General features: G+C 45.5%; 1 protein-coding gene across 2 annotated transcripts in view; it reads left to right on the top strand.

The window, feature by feature from the left end:
* The window catches only part of BEND4 (BEN domain containing 4), a 40,344-nt gene that overhangs the window by 1,139 nt on the left and 11,895 nt on the right, over window positions 1-27,310 (top strand). For both annotated transcript variants that reach the window (XM_013978637.3, XM_003128942.6), the window contains exons 3-4: window positions 7,808-8,374; window positions 22,821-22,912. In XM_013978637.3, the coding sequence (XP_013834091.2) occupies window positions 7,808-8,374; window positions 22,821-22,912 (659 nt within the window). The remainder of the gene's footprint in view (window positions 1-7,807; window positions 8,375-22,820; window positions 22,913-27,310) is intronic.

Below are 27,310 nucleotides of genomic sequence, written 5' to 3'. Positions count from 1 at the left end.
CCTCCGGCGCGCTGGGCCCAAAGAGAAGGGCGTGAGGAAAAGTGGGGGGGCGCGCGCCCGCGGCCGAGGGAGAATCCCGGAGTCTGAGCGCACCCCCAGGTCTGCACGGGCCGGCAGCAACTTCTGGAAGGTTCCCCGCCTCCGCCGCCGCGTCCCGGGCTTCCGACGGCGTGCGCGCCTCTTAACAGGTGTCTCCGCAGCTCTCGCCTCCTGCTTGGCGCTCAGGAATCGCGGCGGCCGGTGGCCGGGATATATAGCCTGGCGCGGGATCCGCGGGCCGGGAGTGGGGACGGGACACCCTGGAGTGACAGCGGCAGCTACTCTGGCGGCTCGCGGGGACGCCCTCCCTTTCCCTTCTGCTGCTTCACTTTTTCCTTTTACTTCTTCCTTTATAGCTTTTTCTCCTCCATTTGTTTTTCCTCCTCCTTTGCCCTCTGGTCCCTTTTCTCCCTCCCTCTGTCGCGGTCCCCTCGACAAAAGGCTGTTTCTCTTCTTTTTCTGTGCGCTGTGTTTCTCGTGCGCGCGGAGTCTCTGCCTCGCCCTCTGCCCCTCTCTCCCCTCCCACCCTGGAGTCCTAGCCCATGGGTGTAAGACGCGGGGCTCCTGGACGCCTGCCACGCGGGTGGAACTGGCGCTCGCCCTGGAGGTCGAGACCGAGACCTCCCGCCCCTCCCCCCAGCCCGGGGAGCTCTGGTGCCCACCCGCCGGCACCCCCCACGCCCCACGCCGGGCGGGCTCAGATGCACCGCGGGGTTCCGAGCCTCCAGAATATCCCGGGCACGGCCCCGCAGAAATGCTTTTCGGGGAGCATCCAGCCCAGGGTACGAGACTCTTGGGGAAAGCCGGCTCTCGTGCCCGGCTGCGGGGAGGGAGGCCGGCAGGTGGAGAGGCCCGCAGTCCAGGGCCTGAACCCAAGGGTGCTTGCTCTCTGCTCCCTGAGGACGCGCAGTCTTGTTTATCCCGCTCCCCAGAACTAAAAGTTCCGGCTCAGGCCTTTTATGGCACTTGGAGCAACCCCCGCCCCCCCAAATCCTGCAAATCAGTGAGTCCAAGGCTTTTTTTTTTTTTCTAATGAAAATATGAGCATTGTCTTGAAATGAGTTATAGATGCTTAAGCTCATGTTCTGTTGTTTGTCAATATTTTGACACATGAAGGATTGGTTTTGAGAAAGAAAATCTAATTACAGGTTATAGTGAAGACTTGTTCTGTCACATCTCTCACTGATTTGGGGATGTTGGAGGGCTTTGAGCAGGGTTCTTGTGTGGATGTTCCTATCGTTTGTGGGGTGTGGTTTTTTTTTTTCTGTTTTTAAATTCTGCTGTGTTTTTTGCATTCATTGTTAGGCTAGCCTATGTCCAGTTTCCTCATTTTTCTTCTGTTCTCCCTCCCCCCCTTACTGAGATTTGTGTTCTTTCTGGGTTTGGATTCTACTTTGATGTACTGCTTCTTGTTTGTTCCTTGTTAATTTTGCAGCTCAGCTCTATCTCCCCTTATTCTTACCTTGTTCCGAAGTTTGAGTCCTTTTCCCATATTCCATCCTTCGCTTACTCCTTTGCACGACCTCAGTGTCACCATGTTATTGGGTTTTCCCCCACTTTTTATCTGCCCAGTTCCGCCTTTAATCTTGCCCTTGCTTTCTCCTTTCAATCTTTGTGGACTGTCTTTCAGTCTTTTACTTTTTTAAAATACAGTGTAAATCTACCCCCTCTCATTTTCATTTTCACCCATACTTTTTAACTTTGCTTTTTCCTGCTCTTTTTCGTGTACTTCCTTTTTTTTGCACCAGTCACATGCTGTCCTTTCCATGGTCCCTTCTACGCTGGCAGTTCCCCTGCTCTTTCATCCATAAGGAGTTTTTGTTGTTTTTTTTCCTTCTTATCTTGTTTTGAATGTTCTCTTTCTGTGTTTCTTCTAATGTCCTGTTTGGTTTTTATCTCTGTCCCCAGGTAGAAATCAAATTACTGAATCTTAAAGAGTGAAAAGGAGTTTGCTGATACCCCTCAAGCTCTCTGTATTTCTTACTTCCTTTTATTTTCAGTGCTGCTGCTGCTTTTTATTTTAAAGAGAGGTCATAGGGAGGTAAACTTGATGGCACCAAAGACAGGATGCCACATGCTTGTTGGAAAGACGGGAATTGAATGATAGGTTTCTTCTTGGCAGTGAGGAAAATGGTCAGGGGCAAAAAAAAAAAAAAAAAAAAAAAAAAAAAAAAAGATCATAGTACTAGACATCATGAGTTGTGATCATAATATTAATCATTAGGGGCAAAGCCATCTCTTAACAGACACAGTGATGTGAGTGGCCATCAGAGGGACAGTCACCTGAAGAGCTGATTGGCTCTTTGAGGAGCTAGTGGTTCCACTTTGAACCAATAAGCGTGTGTGCACAGATAGCCATTTCAGCGTCATGGGTGGGGTGGGGGTGGTGATTTGCTTGTTGCACCCTCACAACACTGTTACTGCAACATCTCAGGCCACCTGGTAAACTGAAAATAGTCAAAACATGGATGTGATGAAATGAATCAAGGATGGAAGAGAGATAACTGAGGGTCCAGAGTAAATGCAGTGAAAAGATGAAAGGGTTGAAGTGAATCTTATTTGCCATTAAGGGCCATAAACTATTGAGAGGAGAAATACATGATTAAAAATAGATTTTTTTTCAAGATTCTTATAAAATCTCCTGAAGAGTATAATTTTTCTTAAAAGGGGTAATATACTATGGTTCTAAAAGCATATTTTTCCTCTGTGGGAGGCTTAGAGTTAAAACCCACGTAGATCTTGATATGCAGCCTAAATTTGGCATCAGGAAATGGGAAATTGCATCTTTAAGCAGAGTACAATCAAAAATGAATTACAATAAATCCTATATAATTGCATAGGTCATTCTCTTTAATGAGATTTTATTAACCTGACTGTCAAGCTTTTGAGTCAGGCAGATATTTTATCTTCTTCAACTGATAAAAGTGTCAGCTATAAACCACCATATAAATATTCATAAATCTACACATCTGTGGCAGCCTATCAGCATCATTCTTTTGGACATTAAAAGCATTCTAATTACTTTCTGTCTAGCAGAGCTGAAATGCTGCCTGTTATAGTATGTGCTTGGCAGGCATGATTGCTTTTGTTTGCCATCACAAATAGCAGCATCCTATTTTATATACCGATGGTCCAGAAAATATTCAGGGATTGACTGAGCAGGATGAATATTAGGAAGCACCATCTGGTTTTGATAGCACCGAGTATATTAACTCATCTGTTAATTTTTGACACATCATTGATTTATTTATTTAGAAAAATTGCATCCTGTTTTGCTGTGTTGATGTTTGCCATTAGGAAAAAAAATTGGATGGCTTTTTTTTTTTTTTTTTTAAGTCAGACAGTAGTTCATTGATTTAAGGCAGGGGTGATGGCTTCCAAAGAGGCTTTCATTTTTTAACTTCTATTTTCTATGCTGCAAAGTCCTCTCGTAAAAAGAAGTTGTATTAATACTTTAAGGAAATTATCTATTTTGAACTAGTTGGAAATCCTTTTGGTAGATATAATATATGGATACATGATAGCGCGGGTCACAAAAATATTTTTCTGCTTCTACATTTTTAATATTAATATATTTCGCCCTTCACTGGGCTAAAATCAAAAGGTTATCACTAATCTTGGCTACTATGATCTCCTTCATAGAAACAGAATACTCTTGGGGATATGCTGTGATGGGCAAATTCCATGCAAGGCTTTACCTACAAAAAAGGATGTTAAAGTAGGGAGCCTGTGTTTCATCGCTGAGTTCCCAATCCCTCTTTGCTTATCAGATTTAGAATGGATTAAACCACTTAAATTCTGAAGAATTTGTAGAAGTGAATTTTTTAATTAAAAAAAATTTTTTTAGAAAAAAGGGGTTCTCATTGTGGCTCAGTGGAAACAAATCTGACTAGGAACCATGAGGTTTTGGGTTTGATTCTTGGCCTTGCTCAGTGGGTTAAGGATCCGCATTGCTGTGAGCTCTGGTGTAGGTTGCAGGTGCAGCTCAGATCTGGCCTTGCTATGGCTGTGGCACTACAGCTCCGATTGGACCCCTAGCCTGGGAACCTCCGTATGCCTTGGGTACGGCCCTAAAAAGCAAAATAATAAAAATAATAATGCGTTCAGATTCAGGAATCAGACTAAGCACAGTTTGCAACCTGATATTATCTCCTTTATTGATCACACAATAAAGCACAATAAATTAGAGAGATGTCATTTTAGGGTGTTTTGGGATTGTGATTTATTAACATTTTATGGTGTTTAGTTTTAGACAAGTTACAGATAAAGGAAGCTATTTTAAAGCCTCTTGGTAAACTGTTGACTTTCTACTTCCCTGCATCATTGGAGTGGAGCATTCTGTAACTAGGAGGAAAAAGTTTTAAAAAATGCAAAATACATGTTCACACTTTGCCAGTTAAGAATCTTGGATCAGTGGCCATTCAGTTGTGTTCATATGAAAACAGAACTTTTCTCCATTTCTTAGCGATAATGGGCATTGCACAGTCCTTGCATTTCTAATTATAATCTGTCTGGAAAGCTGAAGTATTGCTGGCTGCAATATATATTAAATGGAACAAATTTGCTGTTTTCCACCAAGTATAATAGTCATATTTTTCATCACACCCTTCAATGTATCAATGTAAAATACTATTCACATATTTTAAGATACTGAAAGGAAGAGAATTCTACTTTAAGGGTTACATTGCTATTTTTTACAGATATCAATTCTGAGAACAAATTCAGAATGAAGCATTTGAAAAAACAGCAGGCAAGAACTGTTTTATGATTGTAGTAACTATTCTCTGATATTCTGAGTGTACTTGAATACATTATCTTCATAATGTGGTGTATTACATAATGATTTTTTTCTCGGCATATTACAAGTTTATCCTTCAATTAAGAAAATAAATCATGCTTGTCCCTAAGTCAGATTTTTTTCCCCTTAAAATCTATACCCTAATATGATTTATCAAAATAATCAAAACAGCTGAGCTCCTTTGGACATGAGACAGCTATATCGAGCAGTTTTTTCTAGGCTAATTTATTTTGGTTTTTCCTTTCATATTTTCTTCCTTCCATCAAGGTTATGTTAAAGATGTATGGGCCGTTCAGTTGGGACTATGCTGATTAAAATGCAAACAGTAACTACAACTTCAGGTCTAGAATGGGATTATAGGATTAAATGAATGAAAACTGCTACTGAGCTGGAATTGAGAATTCCCAATCAATACTGTCCTTTAATTTTACTATTAAGAGAACAAAAACACAGACGAAATGAGAGGGCAACATCTTAAACCTCCTCACTTGCATGGCTCAACTGTTCATTTGGTTTCTTGGTCATTGTAAAATATAATACCCAACTATTTGTTGTTGTTGTTTGTTTGTTTGTGTGTTTGTTGTTTTTTTTAGGGCCGCACCCAAGGCATATAGAGGTTCCCAGGCTAGGGGTCCAGTCGGAACTACAGCTGCCAGCCTACACCACAGCTCACAGCAACGCCGGAACCTTAACCCAGTGAGTATGGCCAGGGATCGAATCCACAACCTCATGGTTCCTAGTCAGATTCGTTTCCGCTGCACCACGACGGGAACTCCTCCATAATCCCCAACTATTTGAAGTCTTTTTCCATTAAGTTTTGGTTTAAACCATGAGGTCAGTTCTTCCGTTCCACCTGGCTGGGGGCAGACATTGTCACTGGCAGTGTTCCGTCTGTGGAGGATACTGCCCATCTGCACACCCCTTTTTCTCCAAGGTAGCAAGCCGACTTTATCTTGGCTGTTACTTCAGCCAAGTTCCCAGCCCTTCAGTCATCTCTAGCCTGAAACTGTCCCTGGCATCTGGTTCTTTCTTCACCAGGCAGAATCATCCTGTAAAAAACAGGTGTGAGTGTAATATTTGTGGGACTCAGGATAAGAGTATAAAAGCTATAAGCGAAGATGCTCTATTTATGCACAAGAGTCCCCGTGTGTATTCAGTGAAAATTTCTTGTGATGCTGTCTTGGTCCTCAAACCCCAGGCCACCCATGGAATACAGAGTCTATAAGCCTCTCCTGAACTGAAGAGAACTGCCCTCCGGGTACTAACTTGTCATTTTTTCTGAGGGATTTAGGAATGATGGGATTTAGGAATGGTAGCATTTAATGGATTTGGGAGATGTAAGGGGTGCTTCCTTTATGCTCTGGGCTTTATTTAAATTCTTATTAAAAAGTTCAAAAAAGAGAGAGACCTGTACCTCCTTCCCCTGACATCTTAAGTTACTTCAGGAAGAATAGAAAGAAAAACACACAATAGAGCGTGAGGTACTGCATGGAGGTTGCTGAAGGGTTGGTTTTGTTGGTCATCATCCTGGATTTTCTAGAAAAATTGATTTCTTTTCTTTTTTTTTTTTTTTTCCTTTCTTTTTTGGCCGCCCTGAGGTATATGGAATTCCCAGGACAGGGATCAGATCTGCAGCTTCGGCAGTGCTGGATCCTTAACCCACTGCGCTGGGGATCAAACCTGCGTCCCAGCGCTCCCAAGGCACCACCAATCCCGTTACGCCACAGCGGGAACTCTGAGAAATTGACTGCTTAATCAAGACTGTTCTGGTTTGTTGTCCTCATAAAAGGCCTTGAAGATCCCACCGTTTTCATTTCTAAAGTTTTATTTTTTTCCCTTCAAAAAATACAACTAGTTGACATTTCCAGAGTGGCTAGCTGCATTTCTCTCCTGAACGACAGACATTGGCATCTAAAATCTACAGTATTTTGTTTGTTGTCATTGTTCTCTTTGGGGGGAGAGGAAATGGGACCCACTCTCACACCTCTGTGTAAGCCCTGAAGTATCTCCCTCTGGGAATTCATAAAAAACCCGTTCTGAGTGGTCCAGAAAGGAGAGAATGTCCGCCTACATTTAGGGTGAATTCTCAAGACCCTTAGACTGACAGCATTAAACCACATTTTCACAATATTAGGGTTTTCTTTCTTTCTTTCTGAAGTGAACTGATTGTTTTCTCTGGGCGGATTGACAGCCACTGTGCTTTAGAATAGATTTGTGGGGACCTAACTGGCGCGCTCTGGCACGTGCCATTTGGGAGACTTGGTGATTTGATGGGAGAAGCTCTCAGAAGCACCACTGCTTTTCAGTGATGCTCATACAGATCAGGCTCAACACTGGCCTTGACGAGAAATCTAAGTGAGCAGGTAAAGTAAAAGAATCGTGAACACAGATATCCGATGGCACGGTCTTGCTTTGGAGCGGGTCATTTGCCTCTTGCCCACCCCCCGCCCCCCCGGTTTACCTGAGATGTTTAAGTGAGCTCTTCAGAAAGACCCCTCGTTCTTCTCCGGGGTGCGTCTGGGAGCAGCGTCCTCTCAGCAGGGATTGTCTCAGCTGATGAACAGCAAGGGCACGAGGGCGCTCCAGAAATAGAAGTAATGATTGCCGTAAGCCCTCCTGTCAATGAGGAATTGAGTCTGCAGGGCTGGCGCGATTCATTAGAGTCGAGGATATTAATGAAGCCAGAGGTGACATTCAGACCCCTGCAGGCCAGTCGGGGCCACAAAGAGGGAGACTCTCTGGGGTGCCCGCTGGAGTCGGGTCGGGGTGGCTCATCAGGCACCCCATTCATCGCAGAGCAGCAGGAAGCCATGTATCCTATGCAGGTGGATTCGCCGTGTCACCTTGGTGTGTGCCAGACAGTGGAAATCTGTGTTTCCAACATTTTTGAAAGTGGAACTCCAGATGGGAGACCGTACGTATCCCTGGACTTCGCTGTCAGCCTCTGATGTGTGTTCTTGTGTGTTTCAGAGAGTCGTATGATCTTGGACGCCTTTGCTCAGCAGTGCAGCCGAGTCCTTAGCCTCTTAAATTGTGGAGGAAAACTTCTGGACTCCAGCCACGCTCAATCCATGATTTCTTGCGTAAAGCAGGAAGGCTCAAGTTACACCGAAAGACAGGAGCAGTGTCCCGTTGGCAAAGCGGTCCACAGTCAGACCTCAGACAGTGTAGACATAGAGATGCAATATATGCAAAGGAAACAACAAACTTCTGCCTTCTTGAGGGTGTTCACTGACTCCCTACAAAACTACCTGCTCTCGGGGAGCTTTGCGACCCCAAACACCTCCTCGGTCAGTGAGTATGGCCACCTGGCAGATGTGGATCCTCTGTCAACGTCGCCCGTGCACACACTAGGTGGCTGGACCTCCCCAGCGACGTCCGAATCGCACGGTCACCCGTCCTCTTCCACGCTGCCCGAGGAGGAAGAGGAGGAGGAAGAAGAGGGCTACTGTCCTCGATGCCAGGAGCTGGAGCAGGAAGTGATTTCACTGCAGCAAGAAAATGAAGAGCTCAGAAGAAAGTTAGAGAGCATCCCAGGTACCCTGCCCTGTGACTCGTAAGACACCTGAAACTCATTCCTTTCGTTGTCCTATCTGCACGTACATATGCATGCCTGTAGGACTTTTTGTTGTTTGTTTTGGCCAGTGATGTAGGAAAGTTGGGAAGACGGGCGTACACAATCTTAGCCTGCCAGTAATCCCAAACACATTTTAGCATGAGCAACTAGCCTGTTCAGTGTTTAAGCCAGGCTGCTTGGTGTGGGTCTGAAGGCTGTAGTCCTATTGAAGATGAAGAGTTCCTGGAGTTCCCGTTGCGGCTCAGTGGTTAACGAACCCGACTAGTATCCATGAGGATGCAGGTTCGATACCTGAGAACCACCATATGCCAGAGATGTGGCCCTAGTAATACAAAAAAAAAAAAAATGAGGAGCTCCCATTGTGGATTAAGGTTGCCCCATCTGTGGCATAGGTCATAGCTGCAGCCCAGATTCATCCCTGGCCCAGGGACTTCCATATGCTGCTAGTGTGGCTTTAATTTTTTTTTAACTTTTTTTTTTTTTTTCTTTTCTTATTAGGGCCATACCCACGGCACATGGAGGTTCCCAGGCTAGGGGTCCAATCAGAACTACAGCTGCTGACCTACACCACGGCCACAGCAATGCAGGATCTGAGCTGCATCCACGACCCACACCACAGCTCACAGCAACTCCAGATCCTTAACCCACTGAGTGAGGCCAGGGATCAAACCCGTAACCTCATGGTTCCTAGTTGGATTCGCTTCTGCTGAGCCACGACGGGAAATCGTGATGTGGCTTTAAAAAAAAAAAAAAAAAAAAAAAAAAAAAAGTAAACCTATTGATATGAAAGTGATTCCTAGATGTAGTGTAATGACATTGAAATAGACCAGATGCTGTAAGCTTGAGTTTTCTTTAAAAAGTGACTTCAGTCCTTTAAAATAACTTTTGTATTTGTAGAGACTTTGATATATGTGTTTTGCTGGTCTGCGATAGAAATGAAAGTGAAATGATACCTAGAGAGGCAGGGCCCACATAGTGCTGAACAAATAGTTTCTTCTATCTGGTTAACTTCCCACCTTTCTTATTTTCAATAGGCATCATCTCTTCTTAGCATGCATACTCCCCCTTAAAGTTGATAAGCAACTGTAAACTAAAAAGGAATAGCTCAGAGACAGACCAGTTGTTAAGCGGGTACCAAACTATTTGTGCTCCTGGCTAAACATGAGGCATTTCCTGCCTCTCAAGGACACTAGATCGGCCAAGTAGGAAAGTCATCTTTATGACAAGGTGGTCTCTGGTTTGCAAAGCCATTTCTTCCTTCTTGGGAAAGATCCTGATTTTACCTATATCTTTGAGTTCATTCCCACATGTCTTGCCTTATAAAAGACGTTAAGACCTTTTTATTCATGCAGCCCATCGATAAAAAATTTTGAGCATGTATTCGCCAGTGTACATATTCATTACCATCTAATGTATTATGTCCAAAATAAAACATACATAATCCCTTTAAATTTTTTTTTACTTAACATAATTGTTTAATTGTATTTACTGAGATTATTGAAAGCTAAGGTAAAAGGGACTTGTCGTGATTTATATAGGTCTGGTATCAACATTTAAAATTCTTAAGGCTGATTCATAAATAGAAATAGAAGTTATGTTCTTTTCCTAACTAGGTGTCTTTGCACCACCCAGTTTGGCAGCTCATGTAAAAAGAAGGAAATGTTGAAGAAAGTCAGTTGCTTGTTTATTAGAATTGCCAGATCAGAAATTTATTTTCCTTCTGTCCTTTCATTTCAAAGAATTCCCTAGAGTTCCCCTGGTGGCTCAACAGGTACAGAACACGACTAGTATCCGTGAGGATGTGGGTTTGATCCCTGGCCTCACTCAGTGGGTTAAGGATCCAGTGTTGCCGCAAGCTGCAGTGTAGGCCATAGATGTGGCTGGGGTCCTGCGTTGCTGTGGCTGTGGCTTAGGCCTCAGATGCAGCTCCGATTCGACCCAGGAACTTCCATATGCCCATATGCTGCGGGTACGACCCCAAGAGAATTGAATGGATGGATAGATAGATAGATGAATGAATAAATAAGTGATAAAAAAAACATTTAAATAAAAGGATTCCCCAAATAGAGCTGAGATTTGGCTCAGGATATTTTGGAATTAGACTGAGTGCCATTGTCTTACGGGAGAGAGGCAAGAGGCGAAGGAAGTCCATTCCCCATTGTTGCGTCTGAGCTGTGGGGCCAGATGCAGAGTCTTGGTGTGTTCCCTGCCACGTGGGCTCTGCCTGCAGGAGAGACTGGGCAGGACCCAGGAGCACCAGGGCGCTGCTGGTGTCTCCAAGCCAGAGAGAAATGGGTGCGGCTGACCCCCTGGGATTCCACCACGTTCACGGTGGAAATGATGGTCAATTAACCATGAGTTTTACCCCTGAGTATGTTGCATCTTACTACCCACTCCTCCTCTTTCAGTAGGGGAGAGCAGCCAACCTCAGACCCTTACAGCAGCGCTTCAGGACGGCGGGTAAGAGTTTCAGAGAGCAAGGATCAGGGCCGCAGATGTCTGGAGTGTTATTGCCTAATGCCTAATCCTACGTGTTTGGTGAGCTGTCTGTCCTTGGCAAACCTACCAAGCAAATTTGAGGTTCACTCCACCTCCTGTTTCCTGAGCCTGTACGGGTGAAATGTCTGTGTCAGAGAGAACTTACTGCTACCCTGCCACTAATCATTGTCCTTCTCTGCTTCCCAGAAAGACAGAAGGCCTGCCATGTCTTGAGTCCTCTTGATGGTCAGACCTTGAGTGACACTTGTTGAAATTAGGCTAATGGTCATCACTGTGACAGCACACAGTCCCCTCTGTTATGCTGAGCCCATCGCCATTCTGCGTGGAGAGCCGTGGCTGCTTTAAATCACGTATACTGAAACTCAGCTATATAGAGGAGAATCAGGTTTTCAATTATAAATAGAAAAAAATAGTGCGAAATGCAGGCAAGGGTTAGCTGTTTGTGATTATTATTAACTCATTACCTAGAGACACCCTAGTATTGGATGTCAGGTTGAAAGAGCTACTCAAGATGGGAAACCTTGAATCACCGCCCTCCCGCCTTAACGTCCTAATCTGCATCTTGGGCCAAACACCAAATCAGACTGTGCGTGATCACCCAGGAATCCATTTTGACACCCTATGAGCTATGCCTTTGGTCGGGGTTGGGGGGGGGTCTGTTATGTTTAGGTACTCATATGAAGAAGAGTACAGCAAATACTCTGGTTTTGCATGTAATGAGCCTTTTGCAAGCAGTAACTTGGCCGTGAGATTTGGGGTCAATCCGTGTCCGTCTTCCTAATGATCCCAGCGGGGCCTCTGTTACTCTAGAGGCCAGTGCACTTCCATGCGAAGACCTAGGGCTTTCTTTTAGCCCTTCTGTTAGAGGATCACTTTATAGCCAAGCAGGAAGGACGAGTTCAAAGGGGAGAGTAGCATACAACAGTCAGCAGCGGGAGGAAGGGTACCAAGATGACGAGGGCACCTGCCGTTGTCTGGAGCCGAGACAGTGTTCTTGTCACCTCCCTCTCTCCAGTCACACCGTTGAGCAACTCTCAGATTCCTGTTTCTTTTTTTCCCTGAAAGAAAGCATTCATACCTGGGAGCAGTTCTTCTACTGAGAGTTCAAAAGAAATGAGCCTCGTAGTTTACAGGAAAAAAATATTTTCACTTGGATGGCTATAAAAGGGGGAGCGGAAGGTGACAGACCTTCCTGAAAGGAAAGCGAATGGGGAGGGGGAGGGCCTTTGTTTATTGTATTACTTGTGAAACATTCAACAAGTTGTATTGATTGTCAACTGCATGCAAGCAAAGAGCTTCTAGAAAGTACTCGCTAACTTCCTTTCCAGAGTTACTTGCAGATGTAGGCGATTAAATATGTCATCCCAAGGAAATGGCATTAGCACATTTTCTTTTGCATTAGATGATCACCCTAGAAATTTGCAAATCTGTTGAAAAGTTTAAAATTTTTTTTAAAGTGAAAACAGGTTAAAAGAAAAAAAGTCGCAAAAGGGAGATATTTGGATGAGGAATGCAGAGAGCTGAGGGGTTGTTAAAAGAAGGAAAATGATTGGCAGAGTTCTCAATGGAGAAGGTGTCAGGCTAGAGTAGTCGCATTTATTTAGAAAGCTTACATTTAGCACTAGCTGAAGAGAACTCGGGGGAGGGATATAAAAATACCATATTTCATCTAATCTAAGCCCCCATTGAATGTAAGACACACCAATATTTTATGTTCCACTAAGAAGAGAAACACTGCAAATCATAATTGCACATAATTACCTTTAAACGCCAAGTTCAGAGATTTTAAAATACGATTAAAATGTGGGTTGTAGAGACAAATGTAATTAAAAAAAAAAAAAACTTCCAAAGTAAAAAATTAGGACCCATGAAGAATATCTTGAAATTTTCAAAGTGGCAAATACAGGGAAAATCACTCACTGTTGATATTGTGAAAGGCTTTTCTACTTTTTAAAAAGTATATTTACGATCATCTCAGTGTATCTTCATATACATTCATAACTCCAAACAAAAGTTAATATCCCCATATCCAGAAAAAACCTGGGCAGGGGAAGTCTGTGGCAGACCTTGGATTAGAATCCAAGCCCCTTGACTCCAAAACTAGTTTACTACCCTCTTCCACCTTCAAAATACAGGCAGTCCTCATTATTAGCTGTGGTTCTGTTCTGTAAAATCACGCTGAACGCTGACTCAGCAAGGCATTCCTCTGAGGGAGAAATGTAGAGCTCTGTTCCCAGGAGCCTCTGGTCACAACATTGTCATCAACCAGTCAATGTATAGTCTCATTTTGAGCATGTTTCTTTTTAAAGAGGCCTTATTTAATATATGGTGTTGTTTGGATAACATTGAATTCACGGGGAGTTCCTGTCATGGCTCAGCAGAAATGAATCGTGACTGGTATCCATGAGAACACAGGTTTGATCCCTGGCCTCGCTCCGTGGGTTAAGGATCCAGTGTTGCCATGAGCTGTGGTATAGGTATAGGTTGCAGATGCAGCTCAGATGCATGGCTGTGGCTGTGGCGTAGGCTGGTGGCTACAGCTCTGATTCGACCCATAGCCTGGGAACCTCCATATGCTGGGGTGTGGTACTAAAAAGAAAAGAAAAACAGTGAATTTGTGGCCAGCAGCACTGTGACTCACGCCTGAACAAAGCTTATCTAACAGGCATATTCCCGTGAAACACATGACAGCCTTCCTGCGCTCAGGAACAGTAGACAGCACTTCAGCTCTACGTTTGGGGTCCCTTTTAAACAGTGAAATCACCAAGCAAAAAAAGCACAAAAATGCAAAAACCGTGGCACTAAATAGACCATGAAGAGAACACTTATTATCGTATGAGGGCTGAAACAGGCAGGCAGAGTGTTTCCTTGTTCAACCTCGGCTGGGAATGTGTGATTCAATGACCTGTCCAGGTCTGCCAGGGACCGCAAGAGCACCCTGAATACAGATTTGACTGGTAGAAAACATTTTAATTTTAGCAAGTAGGCAAATTTGGAGGTACAGAATCTGCAAATAATGAAGATCCACTGTACTTACTCAGGAGGCTACAGACTGGGGAACCGACCTTGAATGACACAGATCTGATCTCATCTGTCTACCATTGTCATGTTCTAAGGAAGAAGATTTTTAAAAGATAAATCAGTGTCAGTGTTTGGATAACTAGTTCTACACGAACAAAAAGCCCTTGGAGTGACTGCAGTGAGGCTGTGCTAGTGTCCTCCTAGGCTCACCACCCGCTCCACACTCACACCTGCCCAGAAGTGCCTGTGGAGAAAGGCTCGGGTCTACTGATATACCCGCTGGTCACATTAACATGGGGCTTCTGGAGTTCCCGTCGTGGCTCAGCGGAGACAAATCTGACCGGTGTCCATGACGACGCAGGTTCGATCCCTGGCCTCGTTCAGTGGGTTAAGGATCCGGCATTGCCATGAGCTGTGGTGTGGGTCACAGATGCAGCTCGGATCCCATGTTGCTGTGGCTCTGGTGTGGGCTGATGGCTTCAGCTCTGATTCAACCCCTAGCCTGGAAACCTCCACGTGCCGCAGTGCGGCCCTAAAAAGACAAAAGAGGGGGTGGTTCTGAGGAGAATGGAGAGATAAATAAGTGATGAGTAAAAAAAAAGAGCAAGTGATAGGAATAGGGGAATAAAAGGTTCAGTTACTTCACTGAGAATTTGGCAAAAGTCATCCCAACTCTTGCTGTAGCTGTGAGACTGAGGGAGCCAGTACAATGTGAGCTGAAGAAAATGGCTTTGGAGTTAAACCTGGTTTGAATTTCGGCTCCTGCTACTTGCTAGCTCTGGTTTTTGGCAATCACCTAATCCTTCTGAAGCTCAGTTGCCCCTTTCTGTAAAGTGAGATTAATAACATTGCAGGAGTTCCTGTCGTGGCGCAGTGGTTAACGAATCCAACTAGGAACCATGAGGTTTCGGGTTCGGTCCCTGCCCTTGCTCAGTGGGTTAACGATCCGGCGTTGCCGTGAGCTGTGGTGTAGGTTGCAGACGCGGCTCAGATCCCGCATTGCTGTGGCTCTGGCGTAGGCCGGTGGCTACAGCTCTGATTAGACCCCTAGCCTGGGAACCTCCATATGCCGCGGGAGCGGCCCAAGAAATAGCAACAACAACAACAACAACAACAACAAAACAACAACAACAAAAAAAATAACATTGCAGTGTTGGAAATGCTAAGCACATTAAGTAGCAACTGGGTGCTTGTTAGGTCTCCCGGAAAGCACCAATAAAGAGTACCTGTAGGAGTTCTCATTGTGGCTCACCAGTAATGAATCTGACTAGTATCCATGAGGATGCAGGTTCGATCCCTGGCCTCACTCAGTGTGTTAAGGATCTGGCATTGCCGTGAGCCATGGTGTAGGTGGCAGATGCGGCTCGGATCCCGAGTTGCTGTGGTGTAGGCCAGCAGCTACAGCTCCGATTCGACCCGTAGCCTGGGAACCTCCTTATGCCACAGGGGTGGCCCTAAAAAGGTAAATGAATAAATAAATAAAGAGCACCTTTAAGAAACATGAGAGGAACACGGTCCTGTGCCTGGTAACTCAAACATCGTAAGTGGTTCTCTAGGTCATTGGTGGTAGTCTTACGTTGTACAGAGGTCGGCATTCATCAGTTACCCAGCTTGGGAACCTGAGATCCATCCACCACGCATCTCTGTCCCTGCTTCAGGTCTATCTCCTCTCCTCTGAAGCCCACTTCGTCCAAACTCAGCAGTGTGGGGTCCCCTCTCTTTCCCCGAGGCTTTCACCGAGGCCTGTCTCACAACATGGACTCTTGCAGTAGCCAGTCAGCTCCTCCCATTCAACTCCAGGCTCCCCCACCTGAAAAGCCCTGCGTCACCCACTGCTGAAAAACCTCTGCTGGTGTCACATGGTCCATGGAATAAATTCCAGCACCCTCGGTGTGGTCTGTGACCTCCTTCACTTCCTGTTTGTTTTTGGAGACTTGCCCCTCAGTTCCCACCTAGACCTGGTATTCCAGCCCCATTGGATAATTTGTGATTCCTGACCTGCCAAGCACTTGCTTTTGGTCTTAATTCCTGCTGTTCTTCAAATCTAGGACATACCTTCGTTTTTCCCCACTCAAGAAACTCCTACTCATCCTTGTGTACCCAGGTCAGGTGACACCCTCCTCTGTAACAAACACCCTCCCCCAGATTCAGGCAGAATTATCCACTTTCTATAGTACATCATGCATACTCGGTTGAAGTCAGTATTGGGGCAAGTTTTTACTCTGTGTGTGTGTCTCTCTCTCCTGGTGCCCTGATACAAGGAGAGGCAGGCCATGTCAGGTGCTTGAGGGCAGAGACAGGTCAGGGTCATCCTTGTATCCCCGATTCAGTGGCAGGCGTGTTCTGTTGTAACACGGAGATAGGACGTCGTCTTTATCGAGAGAATAACTGCACCTATAGGCTAAGGGAGTCTTAAAGCTCATTGTTTACTTCCAGGCATTTACAATCCAGGAGCTTATACTTTACAGAGATGATGCGAACAGGACACTTAAAGGTGATATAAACACACAGATGGGAGGGCGGTCAGAGACAGTAAATAATTTCAAGCTCCCTATAAAATCGTATGTGATTTGTTTTGAATCTTTAAAAACAATTTTATAGCAAGGTAGATGAAATCATGCTTGAGGAGCAAGAAGAGAAACTGATCAAGATGTTAAGGCAGTGATCTGCCGGGAAAATTAGGTTCTTGAGACCTTAGCACCCTTAATATGGGCAAAAACGGAAGCAGAGCAGTTTTCCTTGGAAGAGCCTTACCTAACAGTGTCTCAGACAACACACAGCCAGCTCTGCAGAGTCAGTTAAGAGGCCTCTGTGAGAAATTGACCACATTCCTAGTTCTAAGATAACACAAGGCAGTGTTTACAGAGGTGCCTTCTGCTTTACATGTTTTGGAGTTGTTTTTTTTTTTTTTTTTTTTTTTGCTTTTTAGGGCCACACCTGTAGCATATGGAAGTTTCCAGGCTAGGGGTCAAATCAGGGCTACCGCCACAGCCACAGCAATGCCAGATCCGAGTCACATCTGCTACCTATACCACAGCTCACAGCTTATGCTAGATCCTTGACTCACTGAGTGAGGCCAGGGATCGGACCCGCATTCTCATGGATGCTAGTCAGGTTCATTTCCGCTGCACCACAGTGAGAACTCCCTGCATGTGTTATTGCACTTAATCCTCACAGTAACTGTATGAGGTGGGTCATTATCCCTGCATTACAGATAATAGAGGGTAAGAGAGGTTAAGCAACTTTCCCAGCATCGCACTCTTCCTGAGTGCCACTCAGTACATTAAGAAAGAAAAGAATACGCAAGAATTACCTCAGGACCATTTCCCACGCCTTTTTGTCAGTTAACCGTTACAGCCCCGGGTTACCGTAGAACATGTTAAAGAAGCTGTCTGTGTGGGTTCAACTAACAGATCCCGACCGTGATGAAACAAGCCCTCGGAGTTCCCATCGTGGCTCAGTGGCTAACGAGTCCGACTAGGAACCATGAGGTTGCGGGTTTGATCCCTGGCCTCGCTCAGTGGGTTAAGGATCCAGCATTGCCGTGAGCTGTGGTGTGGGTCGCAGATGCCAGATGCTGCTCGGATCTTGAGTTGCTGTGGCTGTGGTGCAGGCCGGCGGCTACAGCTCTGATTCGACCCCTAGCCTGGGAACCCCCATGTGCTGCAGGTGCGGCCCGACAAAAAGAATCCCCCCCAAAAAAAGTCCTGTAGGCAGGGGGGAGTCTTTGTTTTGAGAGCTCATTCATCTAGGTGTCTTAGATACCCGATGGGATATTTGTAACCCATTGCAGGATTGTCTGATGAACATTTTAAAGTGCTGTTACAGGAGTTCCCGTCATGGCTCAGTGGAAGCAAACCCGACTGCTATCTCTGGCCTTGCTTAGGAGGTCAGGGATCCGGCATTGCCGTGGCTGTGGTATAGGTCATATGTGGCTCGGATCCTACGTTGCTGTGGCTGTGGTATACATAGGCCAGCAGCTATAGCTCAGATTCGATCCTCAGCCTGGGAACTTCCCTATGCTGTGGATGTAGCTCTAAAATGCAAAAAATAGGAGTTCCCGTCATGGCCCAGTGGTTAACGAACCCGGCTAGCATCCATGAGGGCATGGGTTCCTTCCCTGGCCTTGCTCAGTGAGTTAAGGATCTGGTGTTGGCATGAGCTGTGGTGTAGGTCACAGATGAGGCTCAGATTCCGCGTTGCTGTGGCTGTGTGTAGCCCGTCAGCTACAGCTCCTATTGGACCACTAGCTTGGGAACCACCATATGCCGCTGGTGTGGCCCTAAAAAAAAAAGACAAAAAGACAAAAGTAAATAAATGAAATGCAAAAAATGAAGGAAATAAAATGCTATTACATAGAGGAAAAGTTACAAATATCAGGGTCAGGGTAGGTACTAGGACATGTTGGGTAGCTTTTTGTCCCCTCTTCCTTTTCATAGAAGTTTCTGCAGTTGTTGATTCCTCATTTATTTTCTCGTGAAACCTACCAGGAGCACCTGATTTTCCTCTGCAGAATGCTTACCTGAATAAAGGAAACCTGCCCAGGGTTCTGAGACGGTAGCTTTTCCATCAGCAAAAAGGACTTGCTTAAAATTCAGAATATGTAGGAGGAGATCGATGGGAAGGCCTCTGGGGCATCTGAGCTCCCTGTGATCCTGCCCCGACCTCACTTCTTACCTTGGAGTTTGAAAGAACAAAGTCTGACCTGGGCTGCAGACCCTCACCTGAAGTCCTGGCCCTTGATTTCCCACCAGTGAGGGTCCTGCATGCATGCTCACTGAGAAATGCCACAGTGTAGGAGCTTCCGTTGTCACTCAGCGGTAAGGAACCCAACTAGTATCCGTGAGGACCAGGGTTTGGTCCCCAGCCTCACTCAGTGGGTTAAGGATCCAGCATTGCCGTGAGCTGCAGTGTAGGTCACAGACGTGGCTTGGATCCTGTGTTGCTGTGGGTGTGGTGTGGGCTGGCAGCTGTAGCTCCGATTGGACCCCTAGCCTGGGAACCTCCATGTGCTGTGGGTGCAGCCCTAAAAAAAAAAGATGCAGTGTGTCCACAGAACTGTAGGTTAACAGAACAGAAGGACAGGAGGTGCCCCTGCTCCTCCTGGGCAGGCAGCCCAGTGTAGCTGTGGGGCAGGAATGTTTTCTACCCCTTTCATCAGCCAGCTCCACTTTCCTGACTGTTTGTGGGTTTGTTTGGTTTTTTTTTTTCCGCAAAGAATATTTCACTTGATTCTACAACTTCCCTGTGTAAATCCAGGCAACTCACCCAAGAACCCCAGCTAGGAGTGAGGTTTCACATCCATAACAGCAGGGGCACGCCCTGGGCCTGGAGGTCTCTGCCTTGAAAGGATTGGGGCTGGAGTTCAGCAGGGAGGGACTGCAGGGAGGGCGGTGCTCGGAGAGCCTAGGACATTGGCTATTACAGTTTTAACTGGATAATATGAGCCCTGTCTCGATCCTGCCTGGCTTTCAGCCTGGGTGCCCCAGTATCAGCCCACGGGCCCCACTTGCCTTCAGTAAATGCACGGGAAATGCCATTTCTTCCAGTGTGTTTAAATCAGCTGGCCTTGCTCAGAGCTGATAGCACTGCTGCCTAAATACTGGGGTATAAAGATGGGAGAGTCGGCGTCCGAGCCCATCCAGGGCTCTACAGGCAAGATCATATATAGCAAAGGAGGGGGAGAGAATGGTCATATAGACACTCTTCAAACAGCTTTTAAGTTATTACAATGCATGCCTGCTGTAGAAATGTTTTAAAACTGGATTTACAAGGATAATAAAAAATAGAAATAATAATTCCCCTAATCCTGTGACCAGAATATAATGACTGGTAATTATTAACACTTTGGTTTATTTCTTTCCAGTCGCTTCCCTACGCACGTAATTATTTTTATCATGGTTGAGGTCACGTTGAATATTCAGTTTTGTAAACATGTTTGTGCTTCACTTAAACATTTTTTCCCTAAGCATATGTAAAATATGAGTTACAGTATCAAGAGAAGTTTCATTCAAATCCTAATCCGTCAGTGAGTATTTATAAATGTTATTAAAACTTCCAAACTAAATCCAGAATAACACCTCGCACGTGTCACTTGGCAAAGCAGTGACATATTATATACAGTTGCATTGGGATCCTTAGACTCAGCAATGAGGAGAAGAGACTTAGACACAGAAGTTAAATGGAGAGTTCCCTTCGTGGCTCAGTGGTAACGAATCCAACTGGTGATCCATGAGGACACAGGTTTGATCCCTGGCCTCGCCCAGTGTGTTAAGGATCCAGTGTTGCCGTGAGCTGTGGTGTAGGCTGGCAGCTACAGCTCGGATTTGACCCCTAGCCTGGGAACTAACATATGATGCAGGTGCGGTCCTAAAAAAAACAACAAAAAAAAGTTAAGTGGAGTTCCAAGGCCACACAGTTGGTGAAAAGCCAGAACTCCAGGGCAGTCCTATTTCTTGTCGCCATTAGCTTCTCAAGTCTCCTAATTTCTTCCTGTCATCGGTACCAATAGCCGGAAGATTCAGTCTCACTCAATATGGCATCGTAAAGTGAGTTAGACTTTTTGTTTGTTTACAGAACCCTAGTAATGTGGGAAATTGTTGGTTGTCGTTCAGTTAACTTGCTCAGACTTTTTGAACATTGCATACCCTAGCAGAAATGATGTGGTTTAGAAAAGGGATTTTTCTGGCTCTCAGTGATTCAGACTCTACTCAGCCACATCCAGGGTTAAAGTGCCTGTGGGGACATAGAACTCCTCTCCAGCAAGTGGGTCCCTTAAAAGGAATTTGAGGGAGTTCCCTGGTGACTCAGCAGGTTAAGGATCCAACATTGCCACAGCTTTGGCTCTGGTTACTGCTGTGGTGCAGATTCATCCCTGGCCCAGATAAGGCCAAAAAAAAAAAAAAAGGAATTTGAGCAAGGTGTGGCAGAATTGTAAATAAAACACAGGGTTTAGTTTCATCAGGATGGGCTCTAAAGTGAGTCAGACTTTTTATAGGATGGTGAAATGAGAGGTACTTAACAAGTTTTATTAAATTTTGGTTTAATGAGTCCAACTTCAAACTGATATACATATGCCTTCTTTCTGTTGACTTTTATGGTTGTCCCAAAAATGCTTCTTCAATTTGAAAAATATATTCAAATGACTATACAGCAGTGGCCTATGACACAGGTCCATAAGGATGTTATTTGCGAAAGTATTTTTTGGCAAGAAGAAAAACATCCAAACCTACTTCTACTTCTTACCATTCAAATTCTTCAAAGGATATTAATGTAGTTTTTGATTTGTTATGTTACAATGTGATACCACCTAAAAAACCCAGAGTTATGAGCAGTGGATAAAGATAATAACTTCCGTTTGCTTAAAAAAAAAAAAAAAAAAAAAAGTGGTGAGAGAAACAAAGTGTAGAAGGCCCAGTGGTGATACTTTAAGGTTTAGGTTCCATATTTATTATTTTTTTTAATGTGACAGAAACATCTTAAAACACATAGCCAAGACACATGTGGGCAAAAATTCTATCAGGTTATTGACTAAGCTACCAAGACCTTTAGAAGCAATTCATTAATACTCCTGAAAGGGCTCTGATATAAATCTTAAGACTTAAGATTTAAGCAATGGTATAAAAAAAAGTCAGGCTCTCTGTTGGGTTACATATTTCAGTATTATTGTAGTTATTCAGTGATTCCATAAGACTACACCTCACCAAAAAAACAGCAAAACAGTTAATGAGATACATAATAGCCAAATCTGGATTGGACCAGGTCAGTTGAGTTTCTGGAGGAGGGGAGGAGTGGGGCACTCGCTGGAAGGACTGTGTGGCCAGGGGTGTCCCTGTCGGGAAGCAGGTCTAAATTGCATGGCTTGCTTCTTTCCTGAAGAACTAGGAATGAATGGCACTAAAAATGAGCATCAATTTTTTTTTTTTTTTTAGTTGCTTAAAATCATTAAAAAATTTTTAAAGTACAGCTGGGAGTTCCACTGTGGCGCAACGGGGTCAGTGGCGGGTCTGGCACGCCAGAATGCAGCTTCGGTCCCTGGCCTGGCGCAGTTGGTTAAGGATCTGTCGTTGCCACAGTGTGACATAGGTTGCAACTGTGGCTCAGATCTGATCCCTGATCTGTGAACTCTATATGCCATGGGGCGGCCCCAAAAGAAAAAAGTATCATTGATTTACAATGTAGTGCCAATTTCTGCTGTACACAGAATGATTCAGATATATGTATATATCTTTTAAGGCTGCACCTGAGCATATGGAAATTCCCAGGTTAGGGGGTCCTGTCCGAGCTGCAGCTGCCAGCCCACACCACATCCGCAGCAACATGGGATCTGAGCCATGTCTGCGACCTACACCACAGCTCACGGCAACACCGGATCCTTAACCCACTGAGCAGGGCCAGGGATTGAACCTGAAACCTCGTGGATACTAGTCAGGTTCATCACCACTGAGCCACAATGGGAACTCCCCATGTACACTCTTTCTCTCTTGTGTTATTGATTCAAAACCAGTAAAACATTAGTTTTCAGTACTTCCGTTTTTTAAAGTGCCAGTGTTACAACTTGGGTCAAAGAAGACATGTCTCCTGTGAGTTCTTCAGTGTGATAGCATTATTGTTGACCCAAATTTATCTTAGGGTAAAACTGACTTAAAAGTTTTCAGTGAATTGTGCTGAGCCTAAGAATTCTCCCCAAACTGTAGCATCTGCTCCATATTTACAAACTGAAATAACTACGGATGTCAAATGAAAGAAGATTCTGTTTCCTTTAGAAAATAAGTCTTTTTTTTTTTTTTTAGAAGTTCACATCAAAAATCTTTTTAAACCTTAAAGCTTTTTATTTTCTCGGCACAGGGTAGCTAATGTGTAACCGTTGCAATTTCTTCCGCCCAGTGCCCTGCCAGACCGTTTTAGATTACCTGAAGACGGTGCTGCAGCATCACAATCAGCTTATGATCCCACAGCCAGCCGACCAGCCGACTGAGGTAGGTCTTTGGTGAAAAGGTAAATGTTATTCCAATTGAAATTTCCTTAAGGTGAAGCGTCTTGATGGTTTACCGTGTATATACCGAAACAGATTGGCTAGCAAAATAATTTTTTTTTTTTTTGACTCGGAGGCTTATGGGTGAGTATATATCCTTTGGAGAAAGATCATGTATTGTGAAGATTTAACTCTGTGCTCTGAGAGGGAAAAAGAAATAGTTTTTGTGTGTGTGTGTGTGTCTTTTTAGGGTGGCACCCCAGCACATGGAGGTTCCCAGGCCTAAGGGTCGAATTGGAGCTGCAGCCGCCGGCCTACACCACAGACACAGCCACGCCAGATCCAAGCCGCATCTGCGACCTACACCACAGCTCACGGCAGCATGGATCCTTAACCCACTGAGCAAGGCCAGGGATTGAACCCCCATCCTCGTGGATGCTAGTCAGTTTCGTTTCCACTGAGACACAGTGAGAACTCCAGAAAAAGAAACAGTTTAAATAACCCGGGCAAGTCTCCCACCATCCTTTTGGCACAGAGCGGCCTGAAATGGGAGAGCCTACCTGTCCTTCCCTCGGGCAGAGGCAGGGTTTGTTCCAGAACACCCTTTCACCCAGGCACCTCCCACCCTGAGCGAGAGTCTCTATTGTTTGGATAGACAGTGGGTTTTCTTCGTCTAGACCTTGGTGAAAGAAACCACAGGCTCCTGATGTGTAGGACGAAATGGTCAGTTCAGGTGGTAGTCCATGGTCCATTCTTAAAAGATTCTCGAAGCTCTGTACTGGGGATATGTTATTTTCATCTTCTCGACTTCAGAACCTAAATCCAGTGGAAGAGGCAGCTGCAGTGTCACTCCCTGGGGTTGTAACATGTCTTGGATTGATAATGGTAGGTAACACCCTACTTGGGTAGGTCCGTTGTCCTCGCTTGGCAAGGCCAGTTCATGCTGGTAGTGGGAGGTGCGGACCCTCTCATCTCGTGGTCCCACATCGGTGGACATTCCCTGTGTCTTTACAGTTCCATCCTCCTGCCAACCATTTAGTAGCTCCAGCTGCTCCCTGTTGTTCCCACCCTGACCCCACCCCTCTGCTGAAGAAGTAGGACACCCTGCTCTCCAAGTGTTCTGCAAGAGACCAGAGAATCAAAAAGGTGGAATGGAAACTCTCGGCTCTGGGTGTGGTGGTTGCCCCCTCCCTGTCCTTTGAGGAGCGGTGTAAAGATCTGCACCTGTCCTCTAGTCCCCAGCTTCTCCCCGCTCCCACCACCCTCCATCTCCTTCTCTCTCTCTCTCTTTTTTTTTCTTTTTAGGGCATATGGAAGTTCCCAGGCTAGGGGTTGAATCAGAGCTGTAGCCACTGGTCTATGCCACAGCCACAGCAACACCAGATCTGAGCTACCTCTGGGACCGCACCACAGCTCATGGCAACGCCGGATCCTTAACCCACTAAGTGAGGCCACGGATCGAACCTGCGTCCTCATGGATACCAGTCAGGTTGGTTACTGCTGAGCTGCAATGGGAACGCCACCCTCCCCTTCTTCAATTCAGCAAAGAAGAAAGAGCTAGCACATACCACACTGAACTCAATCTAACAAATTCTGCCAGGGCCTCCAGTCCACATCCCTTCTCTCATGCGGCGCTGCTCTCCCACTTCTAGGACTCTGTGCCGTCAGTTATGCCTCGTCTTGTGCACTGATTTCTCCCCTGATGTTGGGTCATTTCCCTGAGTATCAAACGCACTCAAGACTTCCCACCCTGGAGTTCCCATCATGGCTCAGCGGTTAATGAACCTGACTAGGAACCATGAGGATGCAGGTTCGATCCCTGGCCTCACTCAGTGGGATAAGGATCCAGTGTTGCCATGAGCTGTGCTGTAGGTCACAGACACGGCTCAGATCTGGGGTTGCTGTGGCTGTGGTGTAGGCCGGCGGCTACAACTCCAATTGGACCCCTAGCCTGGGACCCTCCATATGCCATGGGAGCGACCCTAAAAAGAGAAAGACAAAAAAAAAAAAAAATAGACTTCCCACCCTGAAAATCAGCTCTCCTTTGATTCTCCTTCCCTCCCTCAATGACCGTCTCTTTTCTCTCCTTCCTTTGCCCAAAACATCCTTGGTCGGGACGGTCCTGCTGCATCATGATACGTCCAGCTCCCCGAAGGTCAGGCCCAGGCCTCGACCCCATTGGGGTCCCCAGTGCCTGTCATTGAAGGCACTTGCTGAATGGTGACCTTATTCTTCTCAGTGGTTAAACCTCTGAAAGATTGGTCTGTGTTTATTTCTCTAATCTCTTCGTTTCCATTTGTGCTTTCACCCCCACCCCCACTCCCACCCCCAAATAATCCAGCTCCATCTCCACTCCTTATCAGAATACTGGCAAGGGGTCTGTTTTCCAGCTCCTCATCCCCAGGGCCTCAGCCCTGCCCTCCACGCCCTCTTCCTCTGGGCCTTAGAGTTAGGACCTTCTGGTTCCCTCCTTTTCTTGTTATGCTTTAAGTTTTCCAACCCCTGTTCTCCGGAGCTGCATCTTTCATCTCCTCTCCACCGCCCTTCTTCCCTCAGTTACGTTCTCTCTTGAGCATCAGCCTCATGGGGGTTGAATCCCGCATCTAGATCTAGACCCCAGTCTCCAGGGTTCAACTCTCGACCAGCGTGTCCAGCTGCCTGACCCACAGTGGAAAGCCCGTGCACCCTCAAACCCACGACACCTCTTCTGAATAGCTGTCCTTACTCCTGTTGCCTCTTCAACAGGCAGCGCCAGCCCCAGGCAGAAACGTTCGAGGCATCGCGGGCTCTTCTGCTTCCACATTCCTGCCATCCACTTGTTTTACAGCCGCGTCGAACAGACCCTTCTTTCTGGTTCACTCTCATCATGTCCCACCTGGGCTGCTGGACGAGATGCTTCTTCCATCTCCACACTTGATCGTGGTTCAGGAAAAAATACAGATCCAGACAGAATAAATGTCGCATGCTTAAAATCCTGTGATTGCTCCCTAGGGTCCACGTTTCTTAGCTTGAGGTTTCTATTATACAGAAAGCGCATCCGAAAGCCCACTTCTTCCGAGAAGGTCTCCCTGATTGCCACACTTCTCTGCGCTCACAGAGCATTGTTTGCGAGACTGAACTTACACCTGCATTTTCCATCTAGTTAGGACTCTGTGAAGAGATTAAATAAGTGCTCTTCAAATTGGTTTTTTCAAAATGACTTGGCAATAGCCAAGTCACTGCAGTGACTGCAGCCTCCAGCCTACATCAGCCACAGCAACGCGGTCAGAGTTTAATGACCTTTTGGAGGCGAACTGGAGAGACTATGCACTCAAAACTGTATAAGGAGTTCCCGTCAATGCTCAGCAGTATGGAACCCGACTAGTATCCATGAGGACACGGGTTCGAGCCCTGGCCTCGCTCAGTGGGTGAAGAATCTGGCTGTGCTGTAGGTTGCAGGCACAGCTTGGATCTGGCATGGCTGTGGTGTAGGCCTGCAGCTGCAGCTCCATTTCCACCCCTAGCCTGGGAACTTCCATATTCCTCAAGTGCAGCCCTAAAAAGAAAAGAAAAAAAAAAAAAACCCACAAAAATAGAAGTATGTACATTTTCTCTAGGTAAGACCACTTTAACTTTTATTACCCATCGTCGTCATTATTTCTGTACTGATTTTGTCATTTCAGGCAAGTAAGCATCTTCTCATTAGTATTATTTATCACATTTGATTCCTATTAGCTGTGCTGAAGCAGTTTGAGAAATCTCTTCCACAGCACAGAGGACAGTCTGAGTTGTTTGGAACTATAAATTAATGTGTCTTTTCTTTCTTTTGTTTCTTTGACCTCCAAGTGCTATTTCTACATCTTGGAAGAGCGATTGAGCTCTTCTGTAGGAAAGCTGTTTTTAAAATTTGCACAGCATTAAATAAATAAAAGGTTTGAAAACTAGCTACACGGTCCCCTTTTTACAGCTGAGGGAGTTCCCATTGTGGTGCAGCAGTTACGATCCATGAGGACGTGCGTTCAATCCCTGGCCTCCCTCAGTGGGTTAAGGATCCAGCCTTGCCCTGAGCTGTGGTGTAGGTCACAGATGCGACTCGGATCTGGTGTTGCTATGGCTGTGGTAAAGGCCAGTGGCTGCAGCTATGATTAGACCCCTAGCCTAGGAACTTCCGCATGCTGTGGGTATGGCCCTAAAAAGACAAAAATAATAAAGCTGACAAGTGTGCTTAAATGACCAAGAGAATGATTTTGAGTTAAGGATGGTGGAAGGTCTCCATCCTCCGTAGCCCTTTTTAATAGCCCCTCGTGTTCATTGCTTTCCTTAAGGTTCTTTAACTTTGACAGTTTATATCCAGAAGAAGTTCTTCTAATGTCCCAGTGCCGCAACTGTTTTAAAAACAGACAAAAAACCAAAAAAGAACTCT

Source organism: Sus scrofa, chromosome 8 (genome assembly GCF_054392235.1).
Source record: "Sus scrofa isolate SSC_HxYL_T2T_F1_AM1 chromosome 8, Sscrofa_HxYL_maternal_Yorkshire_Landrace_v2.0, whole genome shotgun sequence".
Classification (NCBI taxonomy): domain Eukaryota; kingdom Metazoa; phylum Chordata; class Mammalia; order Artiodactyla; family Suidae; genus Sus; species Sus scrofa.
The sequence above is the reverse complement of the archived record's forward strand: the minus strand, read 5'-3'. Positions and strand labels throughout refer to the sequence as shown.